This window comes from Sphaerodactylus townsendi, linkage group LG07 (genome assembly GCF_021028975.2).
Source record: "Sphaerodactylus townsendi isolate TG3544 linkage group LG07, MPM_Stown_v2.3, whole genome shotgun sequence".
NCBI lineage: Eukaryota > Metazoa > Chordata > Lepidosauria > Squamata > Sphaerodactylidae > Sphaerodactylus > Sphaerodactylus townsendi.
Window position 1 is genome coordinate 65,541,152 of NC_059431.1, and position 24,010 is coordinate 65,565,161.

Genomic DNA, 24,010 nt, shown 5'->3' on the forward strand with positions numbered 1-24,010 from the left:
TCCATAACGTTGGACCCCCTGAACCAAACCTCACCAGCCTGTGTGTAGCCCGGGTGGCTGAGGCACTCCTACCTGGCCTGGCAGCAGGGTGGGGGTTGTGCCAGAGAATCTGTAACAAGGGCTCATTCCGCACATGCAGAATAATGCACTTTCAAACTGCTTTCAGTGCTCTTTGAAGCTGTGCGGAATGGCAAAATCCACTTGAAAACAGTTGTGAAAGTGGTTTGAAAACACATTATTTTGCGTGTGCGGAAGGGGCCTCGGGCTTATTTTTGGAGTAGGGCTTATATTTCAAGCATTCTCCAACAATACCAAAAAATCATGCTAAGGCTTATTTTTGGGGAAACATGGTAGTAAGCAATAAGTAATCAAATACTTTTTTATTTTGTAGTAATATAAATTATAGACCAACACTCCAAAAAGTCTTCTGGTTAATATAGTCTTCCTTTACAAAAATAAAGTGCTTGCATAGATTTGAGAGGGCATACTTTCTAGATGTCAGAAATGGCCTTACTATACACAGCTGACCCTCTGTCTTAACGGATATAAGGAATATTTTGATTACCTTCTATATAACAAAAACTTTAGCAGTACTACAGAACAGAAGGGGTCATAAACACTTAACTATTCCATGACACAAAATCTGAAATAAAGCAAAAGACAATGGGATGAGCAACTGTTATGTCCTCTTTTGATCAAGTTGCAACAATAAAAACTCTAGATTTACAAAATGTATACAAAAGCTATCTCCTTTGGTGATTCAAGCACAGAAATTCTCAAAGACATCTGCCCCCTCGACCCAGTTTCGGAAGCAGTTGAGACCTCTCTCACGAATTTGTTTTCTGCCTTTATCTGTAATGACTTCTCCCGTTTGTTTAACAATCACAAGTTTGGGAATGGCTGTGATGTTGTATTTCTTCTTCAACTCACTGCAAAGAAGAACAAAATGGGGGAAAGTTAGATAGGTTCATAAACATTTTTAAACCCTTACTTTTTATTTAAATCACATGTATTACATTTAAATTGTGTGTGGCTTCTATTGAAATAATTTTAAAACACTTTTAAAACACACATTAAATGCTATTTAATACACAACTCTCCATTATTCACATGGAATTAAAAGCTGGATAAAAAAAAATAAACAATTGAACCTGGGGGGAAATATTTGATTTTTTAAAAATCAAGCGTTATAAAGAACAATAGGCCATGAATTGTTGTTATTTATTATTGGGAGCTTCCTACTAAGTTGAGGGGCTGGAAAGTCGTCACAGTTACCAGGATCAAAGAGACACTAAGATCACCAATTAAATCCAGCTGGACAACCTTATATGCTTTTACATTCTTTAACTGCCTGACCACTACATTGTGTTCCGATTTCATAAGATGACTACTTATGATTGTAGCAACCAAGCAGTATGAACAGTTACTTCATAACCCATGGAGAAACAGTGATATTTCAAGAACAATCACTCTAGCTTCTAGAAAGTTCTGGGCATTTCACTTAGTCTGTGTTCAGCAGGAGATTATACTGCTTAGCCTTAGGTCATTGCATACATGGGTTAGCCAAGCAAAAAAATGGGTGCTTGTATCCTGATTTGTTCTTGGCTCTGTGGTTGTTCTTTTGTCTTTTGGAATAAGAGGTGTAGGTTATTGCTCCCTTTCCCCCTTCCATTTAAAGAGTGCACAGAGCGGAATAGGGCCTGCCAGGCAAAGCAAGCCTGTTTCGCCGCAGAAAGCATCAGTGGCTAGCAGAAGAAAAGCCAATTCTAAATTGTCTTTTCTCAAACTCCCAGTATACCTACCCTCAGTACTCACCCCTCCCATCTTTTCCTGTGCTACCCAACTACAAAGGAAAGCTGAGAAACAGTGAGAGAACTCCAAGGCCAAAGGAAGAGATAAGCAGCCATCTGGCCTGGGCACCCCTACTTGTTTCAACTAAGCAGAAAAGAAAGTAACTTTCCATCCAGACTCCTCGCTCCCCCTCCCAGTTGCAAACAGGATTCCCTGATGCCAGGCTCCTGCTGGACACCCACTGAGCTACATGGAAACTCATTTAGCTCACACCTGTGAACTTAATATCATAGCTTCCATAGTTTCTTGGCCAAGCAAGTATCTCTTTTTCCTATCCCTGCCCAAAATTTTGTTCATATATGGTATCTGATTACATAGATGTCCTAATTGATGTGAACCAGAGATTTGTGTACAGGTTTCCAAGTATAGTGGAAAGTGTAGGCCTGGTTCATTCAGTCTTCTTTCATGGAAAGTGCAGACCTGGCCTGTTAAGTGAATCATTTGGGTTTTGTGGATAAGCATCAAGCTAACAGGTCATAGATGTTAACAGTAAAAAAAACACATGTTGTGGGAGACCTATGCCTAGAAGTGGAACACCTAAGCAGAGATCGTATGGGTAATCAGTGTCCCACATCAAACCCAGCTTGAAACAGAATCTAAATGAAGGGTTGCAGTTTATGCTGGCTAATTGCTATACACACAATCACACACACACACACACATAACCTCACCGATTTCAGTTCCTGACTATGCCACAAACAACATAGAATGGAATATAATTTGCTACTTGCTGTTCCTAATCAATTTCTTTAATTCTCCTCTTGTTTGTCCCTCTCGCATCCTGCTGAGATTGAAAGTGGATCCAGAAAGCACCAACTATAAAGTGAAGCTGATTGAAAAGTAGATTACTGAGTGTTATATAACTTGGTTGTTGTTAGCACCACCGGAAAAGGCCTATACAGAATAGGAAAGGTGGAAGCTTACCTCAGGGAGATTTTAAGACCAGAACTGAGGGGTTTGAACAACTTGGCATAAAACAGAGTCTGTCCTGCTTCTTGACGATAGATGTGGTACAAAAAATGCCAGACAAGCATCTCCAGTGGTATGATACTTTCAGAGTGCTAGTACAAAAACCATAGCTTCCATAGCTACCTGATGATGATCTTAAAAAATATGGGAGCAGGTGGCCCCTTAGGTACCCTAATTTCCAGCTGAGGACTTTATAGAACTGAACTTGATGGTGTAGATGTTTGAAAAATGTAAACGGTGCCAGTAAGATTCCTCCAGTTCTCCTGCATCTCCCCTATGCTGTCTTCTGCTAGCACTTTCAAAGTGAGAACACTGACTTCACCTGTCACTTATCACCCAAATTCCCTCATGTGAAAAACGGTCAAGATTCAGAAGCTTCCGCTCCACTGCATGGAGCATGTTTAGTTCAGCAGAGAAGGATCCCACAGATATTCAGTTGTGCTGGCAGTAGGTAGTGCAGCAGTATCAGGCTCTTCTCCACTGTGGGGAAACCAGGCTGGCTGGCTGGCAAGGAAGCTAGCATGTGACGAGAGAATGGACAGCATATGTGGGCAGTGTGGGTCCAAGTCAACTGGTGGAGTGGAGGTGCTTTGCTTTCCTACTTATTTATGGGGTGCATGTGTGTGTGGGGATGAGATGCAGGTAAGATGAACTCAGGGACATGGTTGAAAAAAGACTATGAATGAAGGAGAAATTATACTTAAACAGGAGACAGGGATTAAGTTCAAAAAATTTGACTGTGGAAGGATAGTTGCCCTTGTCAATGAAAACAAGATACGATAAACTGGAGAAGAGGCAGAATAACAAGGATGGGGAATCTTATGGAAACAGCAAATCAGTTGTGACCGCAGTGCTCCACAAAGTGTCTTATCTCTCTACCAATCACTTTTGTCATCCACAAATTAGCCACCATTCCTGGTATTAGAGCACTGTGTTGTCTTTCTACCCAATTCCTTGCTGTTATCCCTATATCTTCCCTGGTTATTTTTATCAGTTTCACTCATCATTCCTGGTGCCATTTAATCCCAAAGATACTTTATTTTTGTATCCATTTAATGGGTTCTGTAAATAACATCAATACTGCTCACTGAGGAAGCAACAGGGCAGCATCCTGTTCCTCCAGAGGACATTCCATGTCAATTTCAACATGAGACTAGATCAGTGATGGCGAACCTTTTTGAGACCGAGTGCCCAAATTGCAACCCAAACCCCACTTATTTATTGCAAAGTGCCAACCCGGCAATTTAACCTGAGGTTTTAGTTTAGAAAAAACCAGTTGGCTCCCTCTTCCTCTGCCCCACACACTCGAGCAGGGCCCAGCCTGCTCTAGCTTCCAGCAAGTCCCGCATGCACCGCTCTGTGCCTCTCTAGCATCTCTGCCTCCTCTGCACCCCCCGCCCCTCAGGCAACAGCCACCCGGAGCACAGGCACCAGGCCCACCAGCTGAGTCCTCCCTGCTCACAGTGGTGCGCGCACGTTGTGCTCAGTGGCCCAAGCCAGCCTAGATGTGTGTGTGGGGGGTGTGTGTGTGTGATTTTCTGCCCCCCACAGGACAAACTCTGTGTGAGCATGCCCACAGCGAGGGCTCCGAGTGCCACCTCTGGCACCCGTGCCATAGGTTTACCATCACTGGACTAGATGCTTGTGAAATACTGAAATAGCACTGACATTGGCATTAGTGTTGCCCCATGCCTGATGAGGGACAAAACTCAGGGGATGGTTGAAGGTATGCAAATCTGGGGAAAGACAGTACCTGCATAGGAGCCTCTTAGGAACCTTATATAAACTGCTTTAGTGTAACAAAGGCAGACTATTAGTGGAGTAAATACGACTGAAGCCAAAAGACCAGAGCAAAGTAAAAGTTCATGGAGTCCAATACTTCAAACTTAATTAGGCTAAATATACACACCAGACTCTATTAAAGATCACACAACTTCCTATCTTTTTTTGCTTTCATAGTGCACAAGTTAAATTGCTTTAACTAGCAATTTTTTAACAGCATAAGCATATTTTGCACCTCTTTTCTTAAATCTGAGGTGGCTGATTTTTAAAACCTGAGAATCTGCATATCCATTTTATTAATGCACATCTTACAGTTACATTAAAGATCATATTGGCTGATGACCCATGTGCTTCCTCTTCGCAGTGTGCTGAGAGAGGAGCACTTCCTCTTTGTGGTGTGCCAAGAAAGGAGGCATGCCAGGGCAAGATTTCTTGTCCTGATGCCCTTCCTCTTGCCCTTGTGCATGCTTCTCACTTTCCAAGGGGAAAACGAGAGCACTTCTGGCATGACTTTTCGCGCCAGAGTGGGGAGAGGGCAGAAAACAGCTGGCTGTGGGTAATCAGCCATAGAATGCAACAAGCAATAAACCCAGTAGGGACACAGATATTGAGATATGGGCCTAGCATGGCATTGTGTTGAGAGCGTCAGGTTAAGATCTGGAAGACCCAAATTCAAATTCCCACTCACCCATGGAAGCTTACTTGGGTAATCATGGGCCAGTCATTCACTACTGCACAGGGTGAGGATAAAATGGAGAGGAAAACAGTGTAAGCCAATTTGGAGAGAACAGAGGGGTATAAATAAGATAAAGAAGTTAACATCATGTGAAATTGATATTGTAAAATAATCTGACAAAGACTTTACTACAGCCAAAGAGAACAAGGGAATTAGCAAGGGGAGCAGCAGTGGCGTAGGAGGTTAAGAGCAGGTGCATTCTAATCTGGAGGAACCGGGTTTGATTCCCAGCTCTGCCGCCTGAGCTGTGGAGGCTTATCTGGGGAATTCAGATTAGCCTGTACACTCCCACACATGCCAGCTGGGTGACCTTGGGTTAGTCACAGTTTCTCAGAGCTCTCTCAGCCCCACCTACCTCACAGGGTGTTTGTTGTGAGGGGGGAAGGGCAAGGAGATTGTCAGCCCCTTTGAGTCTCCTGCAGGAGAGAAAGGGGGGATATAAATCCAAACTCCTCCTCCTCCTCCTATTACAGAACAATGCCCTGTACTGGTGAGAACATTCAGGTCTTGTTTCCATTGCTCACTTCTCTCAAGATGATAAATGAATCCAGCAAAGCTTGTTGGCCTTTAAGTTTATCTGCTATAACCTCAAGATGGTTTCTGGTACTGAACAAACAGCCAGGGAATGTTGTCTCCAGACAAAACTTATGCAAGGTCAAGATCTGGCCTCAAGTATGCAAGTTCACTGGTCCAGCAAAGTGACTTCCCCAGGCACAGTCCTAAGCGCATCTCAGTCTTCAGGCAAATGTGAGCTATTGTGAACTACTACCTGATGCAAAACTGAGGGGATTCTAAAACTGAAATGCCAGCCCCTCAGAGGTGGCTGAAAAAATATATCCTAAACACCTAGAGCAGAATCCAAAGGTTGTCTTCTGCTCAGAGTTACATCTGCCTGCAGGAGAGGGAGGGGTAATTTTTTACTAGCCCCCACTCAACCTACAGAGTTCTTTGAAATGATGCCATGGAAGAGCATCAGCCTCTCATCTCCAACAAACATCAAGGGGGGGGGGATGGGGACCTGCAGTGGGAGGCAGGGGTTGGGATTTTTGCTCTAACAGACCTGCAACTTAAAACTGTGACCAGAATTGCCCTTCTCCCAGTCATTCTTACAGTCGTTACTCCTGTACCACTCCAGCTGAAGCCAGCATTTGTGTGAGGGCTTGCAGGGAAGGAAGAAAACTCTAACTGATATCAGCAAACCTCTGGTTCTCACCCTTGCTGCACTTAAAAAAAATCATTCTCCAATCCTGTCCCTCTCCTACACTGGAGAATGTTTTAAAAGAAACAACAAACAGATGACTAATTCCCCATACACTTATTTTGCTTTGCAAAACACATACACGCACACACACTTTTAGGCTGCCTTTTCTCATTAATGTCTTGCCATGCTAAAAAGGCCTTTTATCCTGAACCCAGCACTAGCCTGGATTAGGCTAAAAATAATCTAAACTATGAATACATGGGATGCAAGTCTCATTAAAATAGACCGGATGCTTCTTAGCATCAGCGTGGCAGTATAGGGGATAGTATGGGGATTGAACCAGACAGAGGACTGTACTAATATCCCTACTTAGATATGAAATCCTAGAGCCTCTGCCTTTCTCAGCAAATCTACTTCACAGGATGGTTTGGGAAAAAGTGAAATAATTCCCAGGGGTGCTGGGGTGAACTCCTTGGAGGAAAGATGGGACAAATACTAGTAGATAAACAAGCAGACATTCCAGGATGAAGAGTTAATATAAAATAGACCATGGAAGATTTTGAAGAATGAATTTACAAAATCCAATTCATCATTTGATGGTCTTCAAGGCAAGGGACTCTTTATGTGTGAAACGCCCATCACACATGTGCGGGACCTTTTTTTTTTTCTTTTGCTTAGCCAGTACCATGGTCTGCTTAGCCAGTACCATAAATGGCAGCTTTGTGGTGTAGTGGTGGAGGGTGCCCCTTCCCAGCCCCCCTGCCTGAGATCCTTTTAGCTGCTCTTGCCAGGAGCTCACCTGAACCAGGGCCCTTCCATTAACAAAGCACACTCTCTGCCACTGAGTTACAGCCCATGCTCTCCTTTCAAGATTTTGCATGCCATTTCAGGCAGATTTCACATGCAATGCTTTTTATCTCCTACAAAGCCTTTGAGGGGTAAAATCATCCAGTGATGAAGCATCAGTTTAGGAACATCTTTATGAGCTTAGGTACATGTTTATGTGAACCGATCACAAAGGCTCCCTCCTCCACCCCCCAATCGAATATATACCACTTCAAGGATATGCTTCATTCTTTAGCACTGGGATCTACCCCAAAAGGGAAGGCGTTCCCCTTCCCGGCGCCGCACAGATGTCCCCCTCGCCGGCACGTGGCCAAGCGGCAGCCGGCATACTCACTGCTTGAAGGGGTCGTGGAAAGGCAGCGCCAGCCAGTCCCCGTGCATGTCTTGCATGTAAGCCACCATCTCTTCGGCGGTGCGATCGGAGGAGACGAACACCACCTCGAAAGGGGCCGGCGACGGCGCCTCCTCCACCAGCTCGCTGTAGAAGTCGCTCAGAACCGGCGTGAACTCGCGGCACAGGGAGCACCAGGCGGCCGAGAAGTACAAGCCCACGACCTTGTTCTGCAGGGCTTCCTCGGGGTCCACCGTGTGCCCGTCCCTGTTCACGAGGAGGCGCCCGCTGAACACGTCCACCATCCTGACCGGCGGCAGGAAGGGGCTCGGCCGGACCGTTCTTGAAGCTCCCCGGTTGCTCAGTGAGTTTTATGTTCTCCACCTTCCCGCTTCAGCTCCTCGGGATGCTGGAGAGAGGGGTGGGCGGTGGGGGAAGAGTCAGCAACAGGTACTCAGATCAGTTCCCAGCTACAAAACTTCTCCCTGGAGAGAGTCGCCGCGCTCACCTCGGCCAGGCGGTGCGGGGGAGGGGTGGGGGGCTCAAGGTTGTTCAATCCGCTGAGCAGGAGGGAAGGGCCCGGAGGCGGGCGGGGTTGGCAGGGCCTTTGTTGGCGACAACTATAAATGGAACGAGCGCCGCTAAAAATAGGCCGTCGGTGGAAAAGCGCCGGGCAAGGCTCCTCCTCTCGATCGAGAGTCCCGGACGGACGGACTTGCGCAGCGGGTCTGTTTGGCCCGTGCAACCCCTGCTGCCAAACTCATTTTCTTTCCCCGACTTTAGAACAAAGGTACCGTTTTGTATGAACTCTTACAAGCCCCACTGATCTCAGCGGGAGCAAGAGAGAGCCTCAAAACATGCGTTCAAATGGAGTTTGGAAATGCTTAACTTTGGGATTGTTACCTACACAGATCAGATGTGCAAATACCCTCGATTAAGGAGGCATCTTTACTGGAATTTTAAACCAGAGTTCAAAGCTGATTTCAAATGCTGTAGGATAGCCCTGACCAGGATTGCCAAGGGTCTCTGATCTGGGCAGCTCTCGGAAGCTAAACAGGGTTAATCTTGGCAAGTTTTTGCATGGGAGACCGCCAGGAAATACCTGTATGATGTGGAGGCAGGCAACTGCAAACCACCTCTGAACGTCTCTTGCCTCGAAAACCTCAGCAGGGTTCACCATAAGTCAGCTGTGACTTGATAGGGTTAAAAGGCAGTAGGGTTAACAGGGTTAACAAAAGATTGGGTCAACCATGAAGACACCATATTAACATTAAGCTTCGATATATCTACATTTAAGGAAGCATAGACCTGAAGGGTTAATCTAGTTACCCATTCCTAATCCCATTAGTTTTTGTAAACAATCTTGAACAAAGAAAAGTGTGCCGTATCAATTCCTTGACTAAATTAAACCACGAGGAAGGCATATGTATAGGCTCACTTTAAATTGGCTTTGAATGAAGACTTTTACAAACACATCAGTCATTTCACAGTACAGTTTTCACAGCTTTTTGTGGAACTGTAGGTCTCTTATACTATACCAAACTTGCAAGGATTTCTCTCTGGACATTTTGTAACATAATCTTTTATTTTATTAAACTTGTGCACAAGATATTATAAATAGGCTATGGTAATTAACAATTTTAAATGTACCTTACCTTAATAATAATTATTTCCATTGGCTATTGACTGTTTCTCATCTTTTACTGTGTTAAAGTTTACAGGAGCCAAACTCTTTTTTTGTGAAATTTAATCTAAATTTAAGGTACGAGTAACAGTTCTGTAACAGGTAAGCATGTAGCAAGAACTGTTATAATGTCTTATTTGGAGGCAGTGCTCTGCAAAAAAAAATCCTGTTGCACCTGGTGGCTTGGATGGACTTAGCAAGAAAGCATGCAGATTTCTAGAACTTTTGCATGTGTTTTAACAGTGCTATGAGTTTATAGAGAAAGCTCTGAAGCAGGTTAATATATTTAATAGATACGACTGTTTTGTTCATAGCAAACATTACCTGCAACTATTCTGTTTCTTTCAATACCTAAGGAGGGTGGACTTAATTCTGTAAACCTCACTGAGATTTATCATCATGCCACTATTTATACAGTGTTCCTGATCTTTTCTCAAGGGAGTAAATTAGCTTTATCTAAAGACTGAGATGACATGCTTATTGGAAAGGTGGTAAACATTGTCAAACTGTCAGCTGTTTAAAACATCAGAAAGGTATTTCCAGACTCTCAAATACTCCATTTATATTTTGACTAGGGCAGGGGTAGGGAACCTGCGGCTCTCCAGATGTTCAGGAACTACAATTCCCATCAGCCTCTGTCAGCATGGCCAATTGGCCATGCTGGTAGGGGCTGATGGGAATTGTAGTTCCTGAACATCTGGAGAGCCGCAGGTTCCCTACCCCTGGACTAGGGAAAGTTTCTATTGTGCAGTCAGTTTGCATTGTTATTTTATAATGTGATTTATCTGTATCTGGTTTAGGAGGGGAAGAAGAAAATAAGATTGTACTAGGCTAGGGCAAATCACATAATTCCTACAGATCAGTAAAACAAAGTTGTGCTTATCTGTAACTCATCTTGTGTCATCTGTAGGCACTCATGGGACTGCCCAGGTGCAGGCTAGGTACTGAGAACTGCCCAGAAGGCTTCTAGAAGCTTTTGAGTGCCTGGGACACTATCCCCCTCTCCTCTCTATAGCTGAGAGCTTGCTGGTTTCCTGTCATGTGAAAGGAGAGTGCTCCTCCCTCAGTTCTCCCTTCACCCGCTATGGAAGAGCAGAGGCGGAGCTACAAGGGGACAGGGAGGATATGCGTTGCACCGGGCGTGTGCCTGGAGGGGGCGCAAAATTCAGGCTTGTGGTTTTTGTATTTTTAGTGTTTTTTCAGTTTTTGGCTGGCAGGGAGCGCAGTTTTTGGGCTAGCAGCACCAAAATGTCAGGGTCAGGAGATTCTCCTAATGATACCACCCAAGTTAGGTGAGGTTTGGTTCAGGAGGTCCAAAGTTATGGACTCCCAAAGGAGGTGCCCACATCCCCTATTGTTTCCAATGGGAGCTAATACCATGTTTCCCCGAAAATAAGACAGGGTTTTATATTATTTTTTGCTCCAAAATATGTGTTAGGGCTCATTTTCAGGGGATGTCTTATTTTTTTACCATGATTTTGCGCCCTTCACATGACCATATCAGGTACGCCGGGGAATCTGTAACTAGGGCTTATTTTTGGAGTTAGGCTTATATTTGAAGCATCCTCCAAAAATCCTGAAAAATCATGCTTGGTCTTATTTTCAGGGTAGGTCTTATTTTCAGGGAAACAGGGTAGGAGATGGAGGCTACACCTTTGACCAGTTGGAGACCATCTTTGCTATGGTCTTGTGAAGGAAAGGGAAGGGAGAGAAAGTATAAAAAAAATGACCTGACCTTTGTGGCTGAAAACAATCTTCTAACAAACTCTTGTCCATTCCTGCTCTAGAGCAAAAGAGAAGACATTTTGCATTGGCTTTGGAGGCAAATAGATCTGAGGGAATTGCCATTCTTTGACAATGGGAATTAAGTATATGCATGTTAAATTCACTTTCCAACTAATGACCCCAAACCTATAAGGAGTTGCAGGAAACTCTGAGAAATGTCAGGTCTAAATTTCTACAGGAACCAATTTTGTAAACATCTCGTGTTCAATCTAGTATGAGGAATGACAGAGGTAGTAGAGGCCATAAATCCCAAGAGTTTTTGACTGTGGATGGCTTTTTGAAATCTGTAATTAGAAAAGATGTTAGGCAACTGCAGCTAACATACACTTTGTAAAGGTGTGTAGGACTGCAGCCAATCCCAAAGTCATGTGGTTAGGAGTCTCTGGGGGACTGACCATCTTTTCTACCCTTCTGCATTATACTGATAAAACTTACCCCCATATTGAATCCTTAAAATTTTCCATTGGATTTATGAATAGATTTGTGGAAATAAGCATCCTTTAAAATCAAGGATTGCAAACCAAACATCCCCCAACAAGAAAGGGTGGATGTCTGAGAGGGAAAGCATCCTGAATTTAGGCACATGCAAAAACATGTTAAGATGTCTGAGGTTCAGGTTAGGTCTCTTACCATCAGCCTTTTATCCATGAGGAAATATCTGGAATAAAATCCTTTTTTAGAAAAGGGAGGACTGATTTGACTAATGGCACCCTTATGGAGCACCATGAAAATGTCGCCTGTGGTGAAGAACACTTTGAGGGAGGTGATGGGGAAAAAAACCCAGGAAGTGGTAGATTCAAAGTATAACTGGTAACCAAACATTATTATAGAGAGAACCCAATGATTTTGGGTGATAAATGACCACTGGTCAGACAACAGTGACAACTGGTCACAAAAGTAACATTCTGAACCATGAAGTCATGTGGTTGGAAGTCTCTGAGGGACTGACCACCTTTTCTACCCTTCTGAATTTGTTGGGAACATTTCCCTTGTTGTTGAGGAACAGATGGAGACCTGAAACAGGATTGTTGGTGGTTAGTTTGCCTTAGGAGTAATAGGTGGAACAATGTGGAAAAGACATTTGTTTGTAAGGTGCAGTACTCTAGGAGGTAATACCCAACAGCTTTGAGGTGACTTTTTCTTTCTGATCCCATCCGTGATGGTGTTGGTCTGTTAATTAAAGAGGGTCTTACCCTCAAAGGAAAAGCCTTTGACTCTGGCCCTTGTGTCATGGTAATGAGGAAGACCTGAGCCAAGTTGTGTCTTAAAAGCAACTCTGGAGGCCATGCCTCTGCTGGCCATATGTCTTGCTGTGTTTAACTTCTGTTTTCCTAGTCTGGAATCCTCAGGAAATAAGATCTTACCCAGAGTCTCAATTAGGTGTTACATCCATTCACAACAGATTATTTGAGAGTGACCCATCACTGCAGTGAAAATGGAATTTCTGAGACGTAATGCACCTGAGTATACCTTGGGACCAGAGTATCTACTTCTCTTTACATATGGGGTTTGAATGGGAACTGGATCTGTAATGGAAGGGCAACACCTTCATGACTAAGGTATTAGGTGGGATGTGGTGAAACAGGAATTCAGACCCTTGCTGTTTAATTTTATACAAATTCTTCACTTTTTCCATGGAAGATTGTGCAGAGGAAGGACTGTTCTATACAACCTCAACAAGGACAATATGAACGAGTTACCACCTTTCCCCAATCTAAAGGAGGCAGAGGAACTTCAAATACATCATGTTTGCTGAAGAGAGATGAATATGTCCTTGGGTGGCAGAGGAGCTGTGGACGGGCAGGGACAACGGAGTCCCCCACAGGTGACAATAATGATGGCCAGTGGAGGCGGGGGGAGTGGAAGCTCTGACATGAGTCTCCTGGGTTCTGATCACACTATGACAGAGACTCCAACAAAGAGATTATGAGTGATGACATCCAGGAGATGGACAACACGAAACCAATGAAGCTCAGTGTCAAGAAGATAGAGATTGACAATGAGATAAGAAATCAGACTCCTAAACTGGGGAGTCATATGAATGCATTGGCATCAAACCTTGGCACTGAGGCGGTGACTGTCACTGACATCAAGAAAAGACATTTGGTGGACAAACTGGGGAATTTGATTAGATGTGATGGCAATTAATCACTCTTGAATCATCTTAGACTTAGTCCCACATTTAGAACACTTCTTGAACAAGTGCCATGTCAAATATAATCCTGAGGTAAACTGAAGTGTTTAGTGAAGCAGGTCCTCTCTTCATGGTGGAGAAGAGAGAACTGAGGGAGGAACACTCTCCCTGCCACCTTTCACATGACTGGGTGGGAAACCAATTCTCTTTCGGTTTTGGAGGAGATTGGAGGTGGGGAGAGCACTTCAAGTGCTCAAAAACTTGTAGAAGCCTTCTGGTCACTTCTCCATGGCTGGTTTGCACCTGTACAGTCCCATGTAGGACTACACTGAAGATATGAAGATGAACCAAAACTTTCATGACTATAAAAATATTAACAGAAATTATATCTGACAAATGCACTATATCCAAGTATGCTTGCTCACACTACATCATTTAACCCAGCACTGAACACATCCCAGGTTGTCATGGCACATAAGAATTTCATTGTGACAGATGGTGTTTTCTAGCAATAATTTACGTGTTTCTCAGTGAAAAGTACAAAGCTTTTTATCATTTCACATTAGAATATATTTTGTTGTGTGATGCAAAATACTAGTGCATTAAGTTCTTGTAATTGCTTGCTTATTTGTTAACGTTACAGTATTCAGTGGTAGGGGATGAATCCATTTTTTAACCAGTTGCTTTCTCTACTGGCACCAAAATTCAGTTAAATTGAAACATATGAAAATTCATATGAAACACTTCTGTCACAATTTTAATAACAACCACCCATGAAGATGTTAGAATTAAGTTTTGTGTGGACATAATTATAAAATACCATAATTAATGTAGCCTCGAGCCAAGGAAAATTTGTTTGTCAAGGCTGATTTAACCTGTTTTAAGTATAAAATCAGGAAAGCTGGTCAGATAGTCACTTGAGTGAGGAACTGGGTTCTCAGCTCAACCAGAACCCAATGGACAAACCTCCAGGAAATCACCATCTTTCCGTTTAATTTACCAGACAGAATTAAGATATCTCTATACACATTGCGTTAAGTTCCTTGAAACTCAGATGAAGTATGAATTTTATTTAAGGAAAAGTAATACTGTACATTTAGATTGTGAGCTAGCTGAAGTAATACATTTCATTCGGGTGTAAATGCCAGCATTTCCACATCTAGGAATACACTTCTTTTTGCCTTTAATTACCCTACGCAGTGGCACAGTGGTTAAGAGCAGGTGCATTCTAATCGGGAGGAACTGGGTTTGATAATCCGCTCTGCCGCTTGAGCTGTGGAAGCTTATCTGGGGAATTCAGATTAGCCTGTGCACTCCCACACATGCCAGCTGGGTGACCTTGGGCTAGTCACAGTTCTTTCGAGCTCTCTCAGCCCCACCTACCTCACAGGGTGAGTGTTGTGAGGGGGGAAGGGCAAGGAGATTGTAAGCCCCTTTGAGTCTTCTACAGGAGAGAAGGGGGGATATAAATCCAAGCTCTTCTTCTTCTGCAGTATGAATAATAATTGCTTTACAAGGACAAGAATGAGAAAGCAAAATCTAGTTTCTGCAGACACATATGTACATAGACTTATGTTGATACTTATAGCCTGTGCACACCAGATACTCATAGTCTATGATACTCATAGTCTATTCACAAAAGGGATTTCATATGACCACCTTTTCACACATCTAAATGGAGGAGGAAAGAGAAATTATTGGAGGATGTATGACTTGCATCATTTACTTTCTGCTATTATGGCAGTCAAAGGAAATTCTGTGACAATAGTTCTGCATCGTATCATAGTGTCTAACAGGGAATTGGGTAGTTTCCTTATGATTTTGGTCTACAGCGATGGACAAAAGCACAGCTTGGAATATTACAGAGATATACAATTTTGGTTTAGTCATGTGAGAAAATGAAACCAAATTGAAACCACTTTAGTTACTACGGAGGATTGTAAGAACAGTATTATCAGAGTTTGAAATAATTTTTTGCTGTATATTTTTAAAAATGTGTCCAGTTTGGCAAATATCCACTGAGTGGGAAATATGCATGACCACCTTAAGAAACAGAATCAGACAGCTTGCCTTTGATGGAAGAATTTCCATTTTGAAGTGTTACAGAAACACATTATCAAATGGTGTTTGATAAAAGGAAATCAATAGCAAAAGTGGCCAACAATGAAATTCATTGAAAATTCCCCTGTGATCTTACAATGTTTCTTTAAACAAGAAATCAGTGCTAAGTGAAACAGTAATTTGATATTAAAGCTAAAGTGCTAAATGGGACATAATTGAAGGAGAAGCTTTGTACATGCTTCCTATGCAAGGAAACTTAATGGGAACCATCACATAATCATTAAAGAAAGGAAGCAGTGACAGTTTTAATTAGAGCCCAGTTAATTTATGAAGGAAAACTATAAATGCTTTTAAATTAGGAAGGTCTCATTTTAGGCAGAATTTTCAAAGTAGATGCATGGCTGGTATTACATTGTGTTAATCAGTTCTGTTCAGGTTTCTACAGATGTTTATGTCTTTTTCATTACTGGAAACCACCATAAATAAATGCACTAGAAAGATGTGTGTACATATGTTACAGGAAGAAGCACTAATATTTCTGTGTTATGGAGTCCCCCACATCTTTTCTTATTTTACAATGACAAAATCATTGGGCTACTCAAAATACCTGGACTGGATCCTGTTCAGTACAACCAAAACAAGCATTTACAAAACTCTTCACCTCTCTTCTCTCTTTGCAGCCTGCTATACCTCCCCTGAAATTGTACTACTAGTGAGAATTTATACTGGAATGAGCGATTGGCAAATATTGCTTCAACTAGCAGAAGTGCCACCTGGAATCAGAAAACAGCTAGCGACATACCTGTAACTGAACATTAACCGTGAGCATGCCAACAGTCTGATCCTGAAATTCCAGTCATATCATCTTATAATTTTGGATAATAGTATTAGCAGTGTCAACTGCAGTATTAAACTGATCCTTCTGTAATATAATCATTTGTTCTAAATGCTGGCACCATCAGATACCGTAAGTAGACAGTTTAGAATTTTTGTCATGTGACTTTTTGAAAACTACAACTGACAAGAGGCTGTTACTAAGTTCCTTTTGTGTATCACATTATGATTTTGTATTTCTGGATGGGTTCAGGCTATATGCCTGGCATTAAGCTGGCCCTGGCAAATATGCGTCAAGTGTCTAATGTGTCTAGCCCTGACAGAACTATAATTTACATAACAATTTCTAATAGCTGAGAAAATAGGTTTGACACATGGTCAAAATGTGCCACTGGGGACTGTAACCACAAGTCCTGATACATGTAGCTTGGTTATAAGAAACAGAGTTAATACAGTTAACACTTCTGGTCTTTGCATCTCCAAAGGTGGTACAATCCCAGTCCTTGCCCACCCTCCCTGCCACATACATGCCAAGCTCTGTAAACCATTTGGACTAATTCTCAACTTCACTGACACCCATCCTAAGGTCATTTTCTTGATGCCTGAAATAAATCAGGGTCTTTTCAAAGTGTGTTCCCAGACAAACCTGCCCACCAAGGACCCCCACCCAAGTTTTAAACTTTTGATAGTACCACAAAATGATATCTTACTTAACTTGCAAGTTGAACATTCAACATCTGTTTTGAATTTGGATTCTTTGAATTTGTATCCTATTGGACAAAGACTTTCCAAGACCACCATCTCTGAAATACAGGTTAAATGTACATGCTAGGGATGATGTATTAGTGTTCACACTCTTCATAGTACTTCTGTTGCTTCCTTAAACTGTGAACAAGTGCTGTGCTGTTTTAGTACCAAGTTGTATCTAACCTAAGTGGATCTCTTTATCATCATACTTGGCAAAAACTGCCCACTAAGAAGCAAAAATATGTCTCAGTATAAATGGCTCATTGTAAAAAATGAAATTGAAAGAATGTTTTAAATGCATTTACTAGTTGCCCTGTGAGAATAAGGTTTACAGTCGTAAGTTGCACATAAAGGGTTTATTTTAAATGTTTTAAGGATAGAGTTACATCATGATTATAAAAATTACTTACAGAATTAAGTAACAGATTTAAAGTGTTTATACTTCTAAATGCAGAGAACAGGGAACTGTCTACATTGTTAAAAATAAAAAAGAAACCAAGCTCTAGAGATGAATTTACCTAATTTTAAAATGTGAACACGAAGACCTTTGAACTATACACATACCAAGAACCATCCAAATTGCACTAATGATGTAAAATTTAAAAAGCAGCATTTACAAGGAACCTCTAATGAATGAAAGCTTTTGGGGGGCAGGGGTTCTTTGATATGGTTGAAATTAATGTGTATTTGGGGGCTTTATTTATAAAATGTATCAATTTAAGTAAAATAAAAAGCCACCATAAAATAAAGGCTTATCCCATTATTTTTTTGGCGGGGTGATTCTAATATGAGTCTACTTCAACTTATTGTACTATTTGGCACAAAAAAAAGATAGAATTTAATTAAGTTTATTTTATATTTTGAACAGGGTAATGGTCCCTTCAAATGCTGCATGACACACACACCTGGAAAGTTACCTCCTGTTGGCACTATGTTTGCCTCACCAGTGCATTTAATCCTACTAACCACCATTAAAAAACAGCACAATAAGCAAATTCACAAAAACACAAAATAAAAACTAAAAACCTAAACATCTTTAACATGCAACTTTAAAGTTTGTTACATTGAACATTCTACCTTCTAAGCATGCAAAAAAGGATGGTCTGCATTTAAGTTTCTCTTAAAATTTTACAGGGCAGCCTGACATCACGCAAAACACACAATATACAATACTACAGCAGGTAAATTGAAAGAAAGGCCAGTAACTTTTATACACAGATTCATAGCTTGTGCCACCACAAGCCCCGTGATAACTTGGAAAATCATGTTGAACCCCTAGAACAAGGAACCAACATTTAATTACCAGGGTAACAAGCACTGCATGCAGATCTGAAACATGAGCCTAAAACAAAGCCCAAAGCAGATGGGCAGGGAGTAGAATTAGTCTCAAGCCTCAAAACGGTGGTCTAAGCTATCAAAAAAGCAGACAATGTGACACTTAAAAAACCATAAAAATTTATACAGAATATAGATTACACGCTAAACTGGCAGAATGTGGTGTATCCCAGCGACTTGCAGAAAATCCTCAATTGCAAGCCCTTTTAATGTAAAATTTTCGGTCTACTTAATCCTCAGCAAATACCTCAAGACATACCTTGGATTTAGTGTTTGTGTAGCCCACAATTCATGTGTATGTTTCAATACACTCACTCATTCTTGTGCCACAAATATCAACTTGGGCTCATGGAGCCAGGCTCAGTTTTGAGATTTACATGCAGGACTCTAAAGAGTCAATAGAAAACATACAGATCTGCAGGATGAAAAAAAAACACACACACACTGGGTTGCAAATCTGCTCACTTTGTTCAAGAACACAATAAACATGTTTAGGGCTTAAGGACTGCATTGAGAAGCTCTTCATGAAAAGGACAATAATCTGCTTTTGGTTGCCCATGATGAAATACTGGACAGAATGCAACAGTAGCAATGGACAATAGATGTTGAGATACTGTATTTAAGTGATGTATATTTGTTACCATTAAAGACCAAGAGGCACAAGCCTTAAGGCTAAAATATGAAGACCGGTAAACAAGAAATGAGGGCTTAAACCACACGGAGTTTTCAGTAATGCATACCTATGTTAGAGGTAATTTGGACCTCCAAAAGGTAATCAGCAACACTTCTCGCCCTTCCTAAGAAAAACTGTATATACACAAGCAGTGGTGTTGATTTCACAGATACTTCTGTACACTGCAATGCCCAGCTTTTGTTGCTGTTCTGATAACATTTCACTGATTATTTATAAAACTGCCACATCTACTACCATTTTGCAAAATGAAAAAAAAGTATTGTGTTTGTGGGCTGCTTATTTACATACACAATCTGGCTGCAGATGACTGAACTGTGGAGACTGCCTAGTTTGTGTTGGGATAGTACACCATTAGCATGCAGAACTCTAGTTATTTTTCTTTTAAATGAAGTTCACATTAACAGCATACCTCGAGAAGTACAACGTACACCACAAAGGGTGACAACGGGTTTGAGTTGTGAAGGGTCTTGCCTGGATGCACCACAAGAAAAAGGGTGCCTTCAACTAAGAGCAATAAAATGAGAAGGAATGCAGCAGATCAAGTAGAAGGCAACAAAATGATTTTCCTTCTCAGTAACAGTCTCTCTCTTTAATACAAAACAACTCTACTTTCATGAGACCTGCCTTTTACATGTAACACATTTAAGCCCACACATAGGAATCCAAGTTGCTAATTCTGATATTGAAATGTCCAGTAGCTGCTGTATTCTTTAAAATTAACCATACTGCTATGGCACAAAGCACCTGGGTTCTGCTAAAAATTACAAAAATCTCTATATTTAGAACTGAAGGCATCCTTGTTGTAAATATATTGACTGTGTCCTACAATTTGCATTATCTCAAAAACCTGCTATTTTTGATACTGTGTTCTCATCAATTGCTTTACATGTATGTTATGGTCTACTTTCTTTCAACTAAAATGCATAAGACTCTCATGTAATAGTAGCTCAACAGTTAAGCTGATCACAGTACACTGATGTTAATTAGGTTAGGCACTCCTTAACACTGCTTTAAGAACATTTATCATTGCCCAACCCCCAGAAACAAGGACTGCCAGACAAGAAAAATTTAATGCTACATATATGGAAGAAACATAATATCAAGCTACACTTGCATATGGCAGTTGAACAGCTAAGTGAGACGCTGAGGGAAAGTTACAGTTAAACAAAATCAAAAATCAGATTAATGATTACATTGCTAGAGCCACTTTTACACAGCTTGAATCTGCAGCTGCTGTTTTCTCTAACTTCATCCACATACCCCTTCAGAAGACTTCTGTCAAGAAAAGGAGCTCCCTTACACAAAACTGTATCATGTTCACATAAGTCTATTTGTAAAGTTCACAATGGAATAGTTTTCCTGGCAGAGATTGTGGGCTCGCAGGGACATTTAAGCTTTCAAAGAAACTGGAAAGCAGTTAAGTCTTTGTGTCTACAAATTTTACACTGAAGTTCCACAAATTTGGCAAAAGTTTGCATGGTGGTGTCTAAGATGTCTTCACCAAATCATAGACATAAATATGGAAATCATCATCAAATTTGATGAAATAGACAGAGGGTTTGGCTTCAACTTGATGAATGACCATGCCAGTCCTTTTTGAGCCATCTTCTTTGGCATATTCCACTTGTTTCCCCACTAGGCTGTCCACAACTTCACCTGGTTCCCGTTCTGCTGGAGGTGAATCATCTGAAAGAATAAGATTGGATTAAGTTAGAAATATACATATAGAAAACATAGAGAAATATATATAGAGAACACTGCACAACCACCTACCAGGGCTGACCAGTAATCCTTGTAAATCACAAGCAGCAATCAATGGTATCACTCCAAAATAAGCAAGATCTAGTATCTTATTAATTCACAGAACTACCCCCCACCCCCCCAAAGCTTTGCAATATATATTCAGTAAGATATTACAGATCAGATTCTGTTTAAAATCTTCTGTGGAATGTCAGCCAATGCTGCTCACCCTTTTGTTCACTACCTGTTCAGTATTATACTATTAGGTGAGAAATCTCAGCCTAGTTAGATTTCCAGCTAACACCACGCACACTATCAAGCAAATGATTCCCCTATCCATGACACATCCCATATCTCTCCTGAAGGTCATCTGATCTTCTAAAGATGCACTAAAAGGGGAGAGTTGGCAAAAAAATGTTCCCCAAACTGAGCTGTGCTCATTATTCTATGAATGAAAGCCACTGAACTGGTAGTGCATTACATCCAAATGATTAATCATGTACTACAGCAAGACTGTCCAATTATACCCAACAAAAGGCAGCCAGTAACCTAACTACATACTGACTCAGGAAACCTATTTCAATGGCCATTCCAGGCTGGAAAACATATGGGGATGCCACATGCTCTGCTTCTGAAACCTAAGAATTTCACTTTGCTTACAGAAACTTCAACACTCTGTTCAAATTAGGCACTTTCAGGGAATACTTTCTGTTCAGTTTCATATGCATAGGAAATGAACCATATGAACATCTAATGGAGCAATACATTGGATTAATAATGTCAGATTTGAGTATGTTGTTGTTGAAATTACTCTGCATGTGTATTGACTCATCAAAATACAAGCATTTAACAAGACCTGATTACATAAACCAATTCAAGTCAACTTACTGGAATCAGGCATAATGCGGAGGTCTCCTTCTTTATAATCGTCTAAAAGCTGGTACATGTACAAGACAGGATCCTTTTCATAGGTAATATAAAACCATGTGTTCATTATAGGTGCTCGAGCCAACACCATTCCCCTCCATTCATCTTTTGAGCCATCTTCTGTCTCAAACATATGTTCCACTGCTTTTCCAATCATTGTGTCTGCCAAGTGGGCATCACTGATTCGAGATGAAGCTGAAAAACAACACATAAATATTTGACCAGAGTTCTGCTAAATGTTGGTTTGTGCATCTTAAGAACACCCTAAATAATGCACACTAAGGATATTTCCCCAAACTAAAATTCTTTTGGTTATCCAAATGCATGTGTTCACCCACCGTTACATACAAGATCATTGCCAAAGTGATGGGTCCAAACTTACCCATGGCAGAATGGAGATCAAGCTTCCATGGCAAAATGGAGATCAAACCTAGGACATCCAGATCCTAGACCCCTAAACCACAGCCCATATCATGACACTTACCAACTCTGTCTGGAAGAACTTCAAGTGCTGAAACTCTCTCATCTTTGTGCAGCTCCAGTCCATAGACACAATCAAATCCATCATATTTAATAAGGTAGAGGGAGGGATTTACAGGAACCTGATCTAGAACTGTGCCTTTCCACTGTGTCACAGGTCCACTCCCTTCTTTCCATCCATGTTGTATTCTGCAGCCTACAATATTCCTTCTGGGTTGAGAAATGGGTTTGCTTGGTCCCATGTTGTTTCGATGCTTCCTGTATTTACATACAAAGCCACATGTCTTAAACACAGCATTAACCTATTCTAACATATGCTTTACGATGGAACACCTCAAAACTAGGAAGGTTTTCTCATTATGATACCTTACACAGTGAATACAAATATTTTTTGAGGGATATGCCAAGAAGAGACATTCATTGTGCTCATCATTCTGGGCCATTTTAGTGATGAATTTTGCATACTTTTAAAACAAAGATACCTTCCAAAAAGGAGAAAAATGGTGAGGTAAGTTGAAGTACTCAACAAAGCCAGTTACGAAGGGAGATCTGAAAGAGAAGCACTGCCCCCACCTGCTTTCACAGGACTATAAGGAAGGAATGCTAGCCCACTCTTGGCTCCAGAGGGGAGCGGTGCAGGGGGAGGAGAGTCCTCCAAGTGCTTGAAAACTCTAGAAGCCTTTCTGGTCACATGTCTATGACAAGTCCAGGCCTGCGCAGTGTCCATATAGGACTGTTTTGAAGACACGGTGATGAACAAACAGCTACAAACTACTGGGGACCCACCAGAAACTTGAAGGAACAGTTATCCCATTTCCCTCCCCCCACCTTTTCACCCTCTCTCCCCCTACTTCTCTCAGTCTCTCACTTTCTCCTTCCTACCACCCTTTTTCTTACTCTCCTCCAAGACTGTTACCAGCTCTCTCTTTCTGACCTCATCACCCTCCCCACTGTTCACCTGCTCCCCCAGCAGCAGTGGTAACAGCAGCTCTCTTGGAATCACAACAGATCTTCCAACTACAGATGAAATGGCTCTCTCTCTGGAGAAAATGGCTACTTTGGAGGGCAGACTCTATGACATTATATTCAGCTAAATGCTCTCCCCTCTCTAAATCCTGCCTTCCTCAGACTACCAAAAAATCTCCAGAAATTTTCCAACTTGGAAATTTTCCAATCCTAGCCTGGCCCCAATGAGTCTTCTCTCAAAAGTCAAAATAGGCCTGGGAAGGAGCCTGCCCCATCCCAATTCCTTTTACTGACAGAAACTGAAGTACTGACAGAAACAGTGGTTGCCTGGCAACGACCTCCAAAGGAATCCACTTCTAAAGGTGCTCCTTTTGTCATTTTTTGTTTGTTTTTGTCAGGTTTGTAGAAAGATCTGTCTTTGCCATTCACAGTTCTAGTCACCGGAATCAAGTATTCAAAGATTTAGTCAACTTCATGATATATAAGATATGAAAGATGAGGGCATCCTGGACTATGTTATGACTTTCTAAAAGGGGCACATGAACACTAAGAAAGCTTAAAATATTGAATCCTCACTAAAAATGTTTCTTTTAACTGGGGCTCCTTCCGCACATGCAAAATAATGAATTTTCAATCCATTTTCAGTGCACTTTGCAGCTGGATTTTACTGTGCAGAACAGCAAAATCTACTTACAAACAATTGTGAAAATGGATTGAAAGTGCATTATTCTGCATGTGCAGAAGGTGCCTATGTACTGTGGCTTGTACCAGAATTCTGTGTCAGAATGACACTTTGCCCTCAGTCTATAATACATACAAACCTCTATTAAGCAGTCAGACAGATCTCAGAATTAGTCAGAAAGATATCGGACAAAAGCTGCAGAGAACTGCTTTTAAGAAGTAGAAA

The 24,010-nt window shown here is 41.5% G+C and overlaps 3 protein-coding genes across 7 annotated transcripts in view; 1 reads left to right on the top strand and 2 right to left on the bottom strand.

Moving 5' to 3' along the window:
- Positions 1-365: 365 nt before the first annotated feature.
- On the bottom strand, positions 366-8,385 carry NXNL2 (nucleoredoxin like 2). The gene is made up of 2 exons (XM_048504206.1): positions 7,720-8,385; positions 366-929 (listed from the first exon to the last, which is right to left on the bottom strand). Exons 1-2 carry the CDS (start codon positions 8,019-8,021, stop codon positions 761-763), a joined length of 471 nt encoding a protein of 156 aa, XP_048360163.1. The 5' UTR covers positions 8,022-8,385; the 3' UTR covers positions 366-760.
- LOC125436992 lies at positions 8,123-17,710 on the top strand. Its single transcript, XM_048504367.1, has 3 exons — positions 8,123-8,506; positions 12,827-13,010; positions 16,061-17,710. The coding sequence occupies exons 1-3, from the start codon at positions 8,123-8,125 to the stop codon at positions 16,186-16,188; spliced, it is 696 nt and encodes a 231-aa protein (XP_048360324.1). The 3' UTR covers positions 16,189-17,710.
- Positions 17,303-24,010, bottom strand: part of SPIN1 (spindlin 1) — a 49,045-nt gene continuing 42,337 nt past the window's right edge. For all 5 annotated transcript variants that reach the window (XM_048504205.1, XM_048504201.1, XM_048504200.1 and 2 more), the window contains 3 exons: positions 22,142-22,395; positions 21,619-21,852; positions 17,303-20,676 (listed from right to left, as the gene is read on the bottom strand). In XM_048504205.1, coding sequence (XP_048360162.1) covers positions 20,477-20,676; positions 21,619-21,852; positions 22,142-22,395 — 688 coding nt within the window. In that variant the 3' untranslated portion in view covers positions 17,303-20,476. The remainder of the gene's footprint in view (positions 20,677-21,618; positions 21,853-22,141; positions 22,396-24,010) is intronic.

Excerpts from the sequence above, each read along its gene's own strand:
- NXNL2 (XM_048504206.1), bottom strand. The coding sequence starts at position 8,021 with ATGGTGGACGTGTTCAGCGGGCGCCTCCTCGTGAACAGGGACGGGCAC. Across the intron at positions 930-7,719 it reads TTCCACGACCCCTTCAAGCA|TGAGTTGAAGAAGAAATACA; the intron begins GTGAGTATGCCG and ends TCTTCTTTGCAG.
- LOC125436992 (XM_048504367.1), top strand. The coding sequence starts at position 8,123 with ATGCTGGAGAGAGGGGTGGGCGGTGGGGGAAGAGTCAGCAACAGGTAC. Across the intron at positions 8,507-12,826 it reads TCCCCGACTTTAGAACAAAG|ATTGTGCAGAGGAAGGACTG; the intron begins GTACCGTTTTGT and ends TTTCCATGGAAG. Across the intron at positions 13,011-16,060 it reads GACAACGGAGTCCCCCACAG|CCTGCTATACCTCCCCTGAA; the intron begins GTGACAATAATG and ends CTCTCTTTGCAG.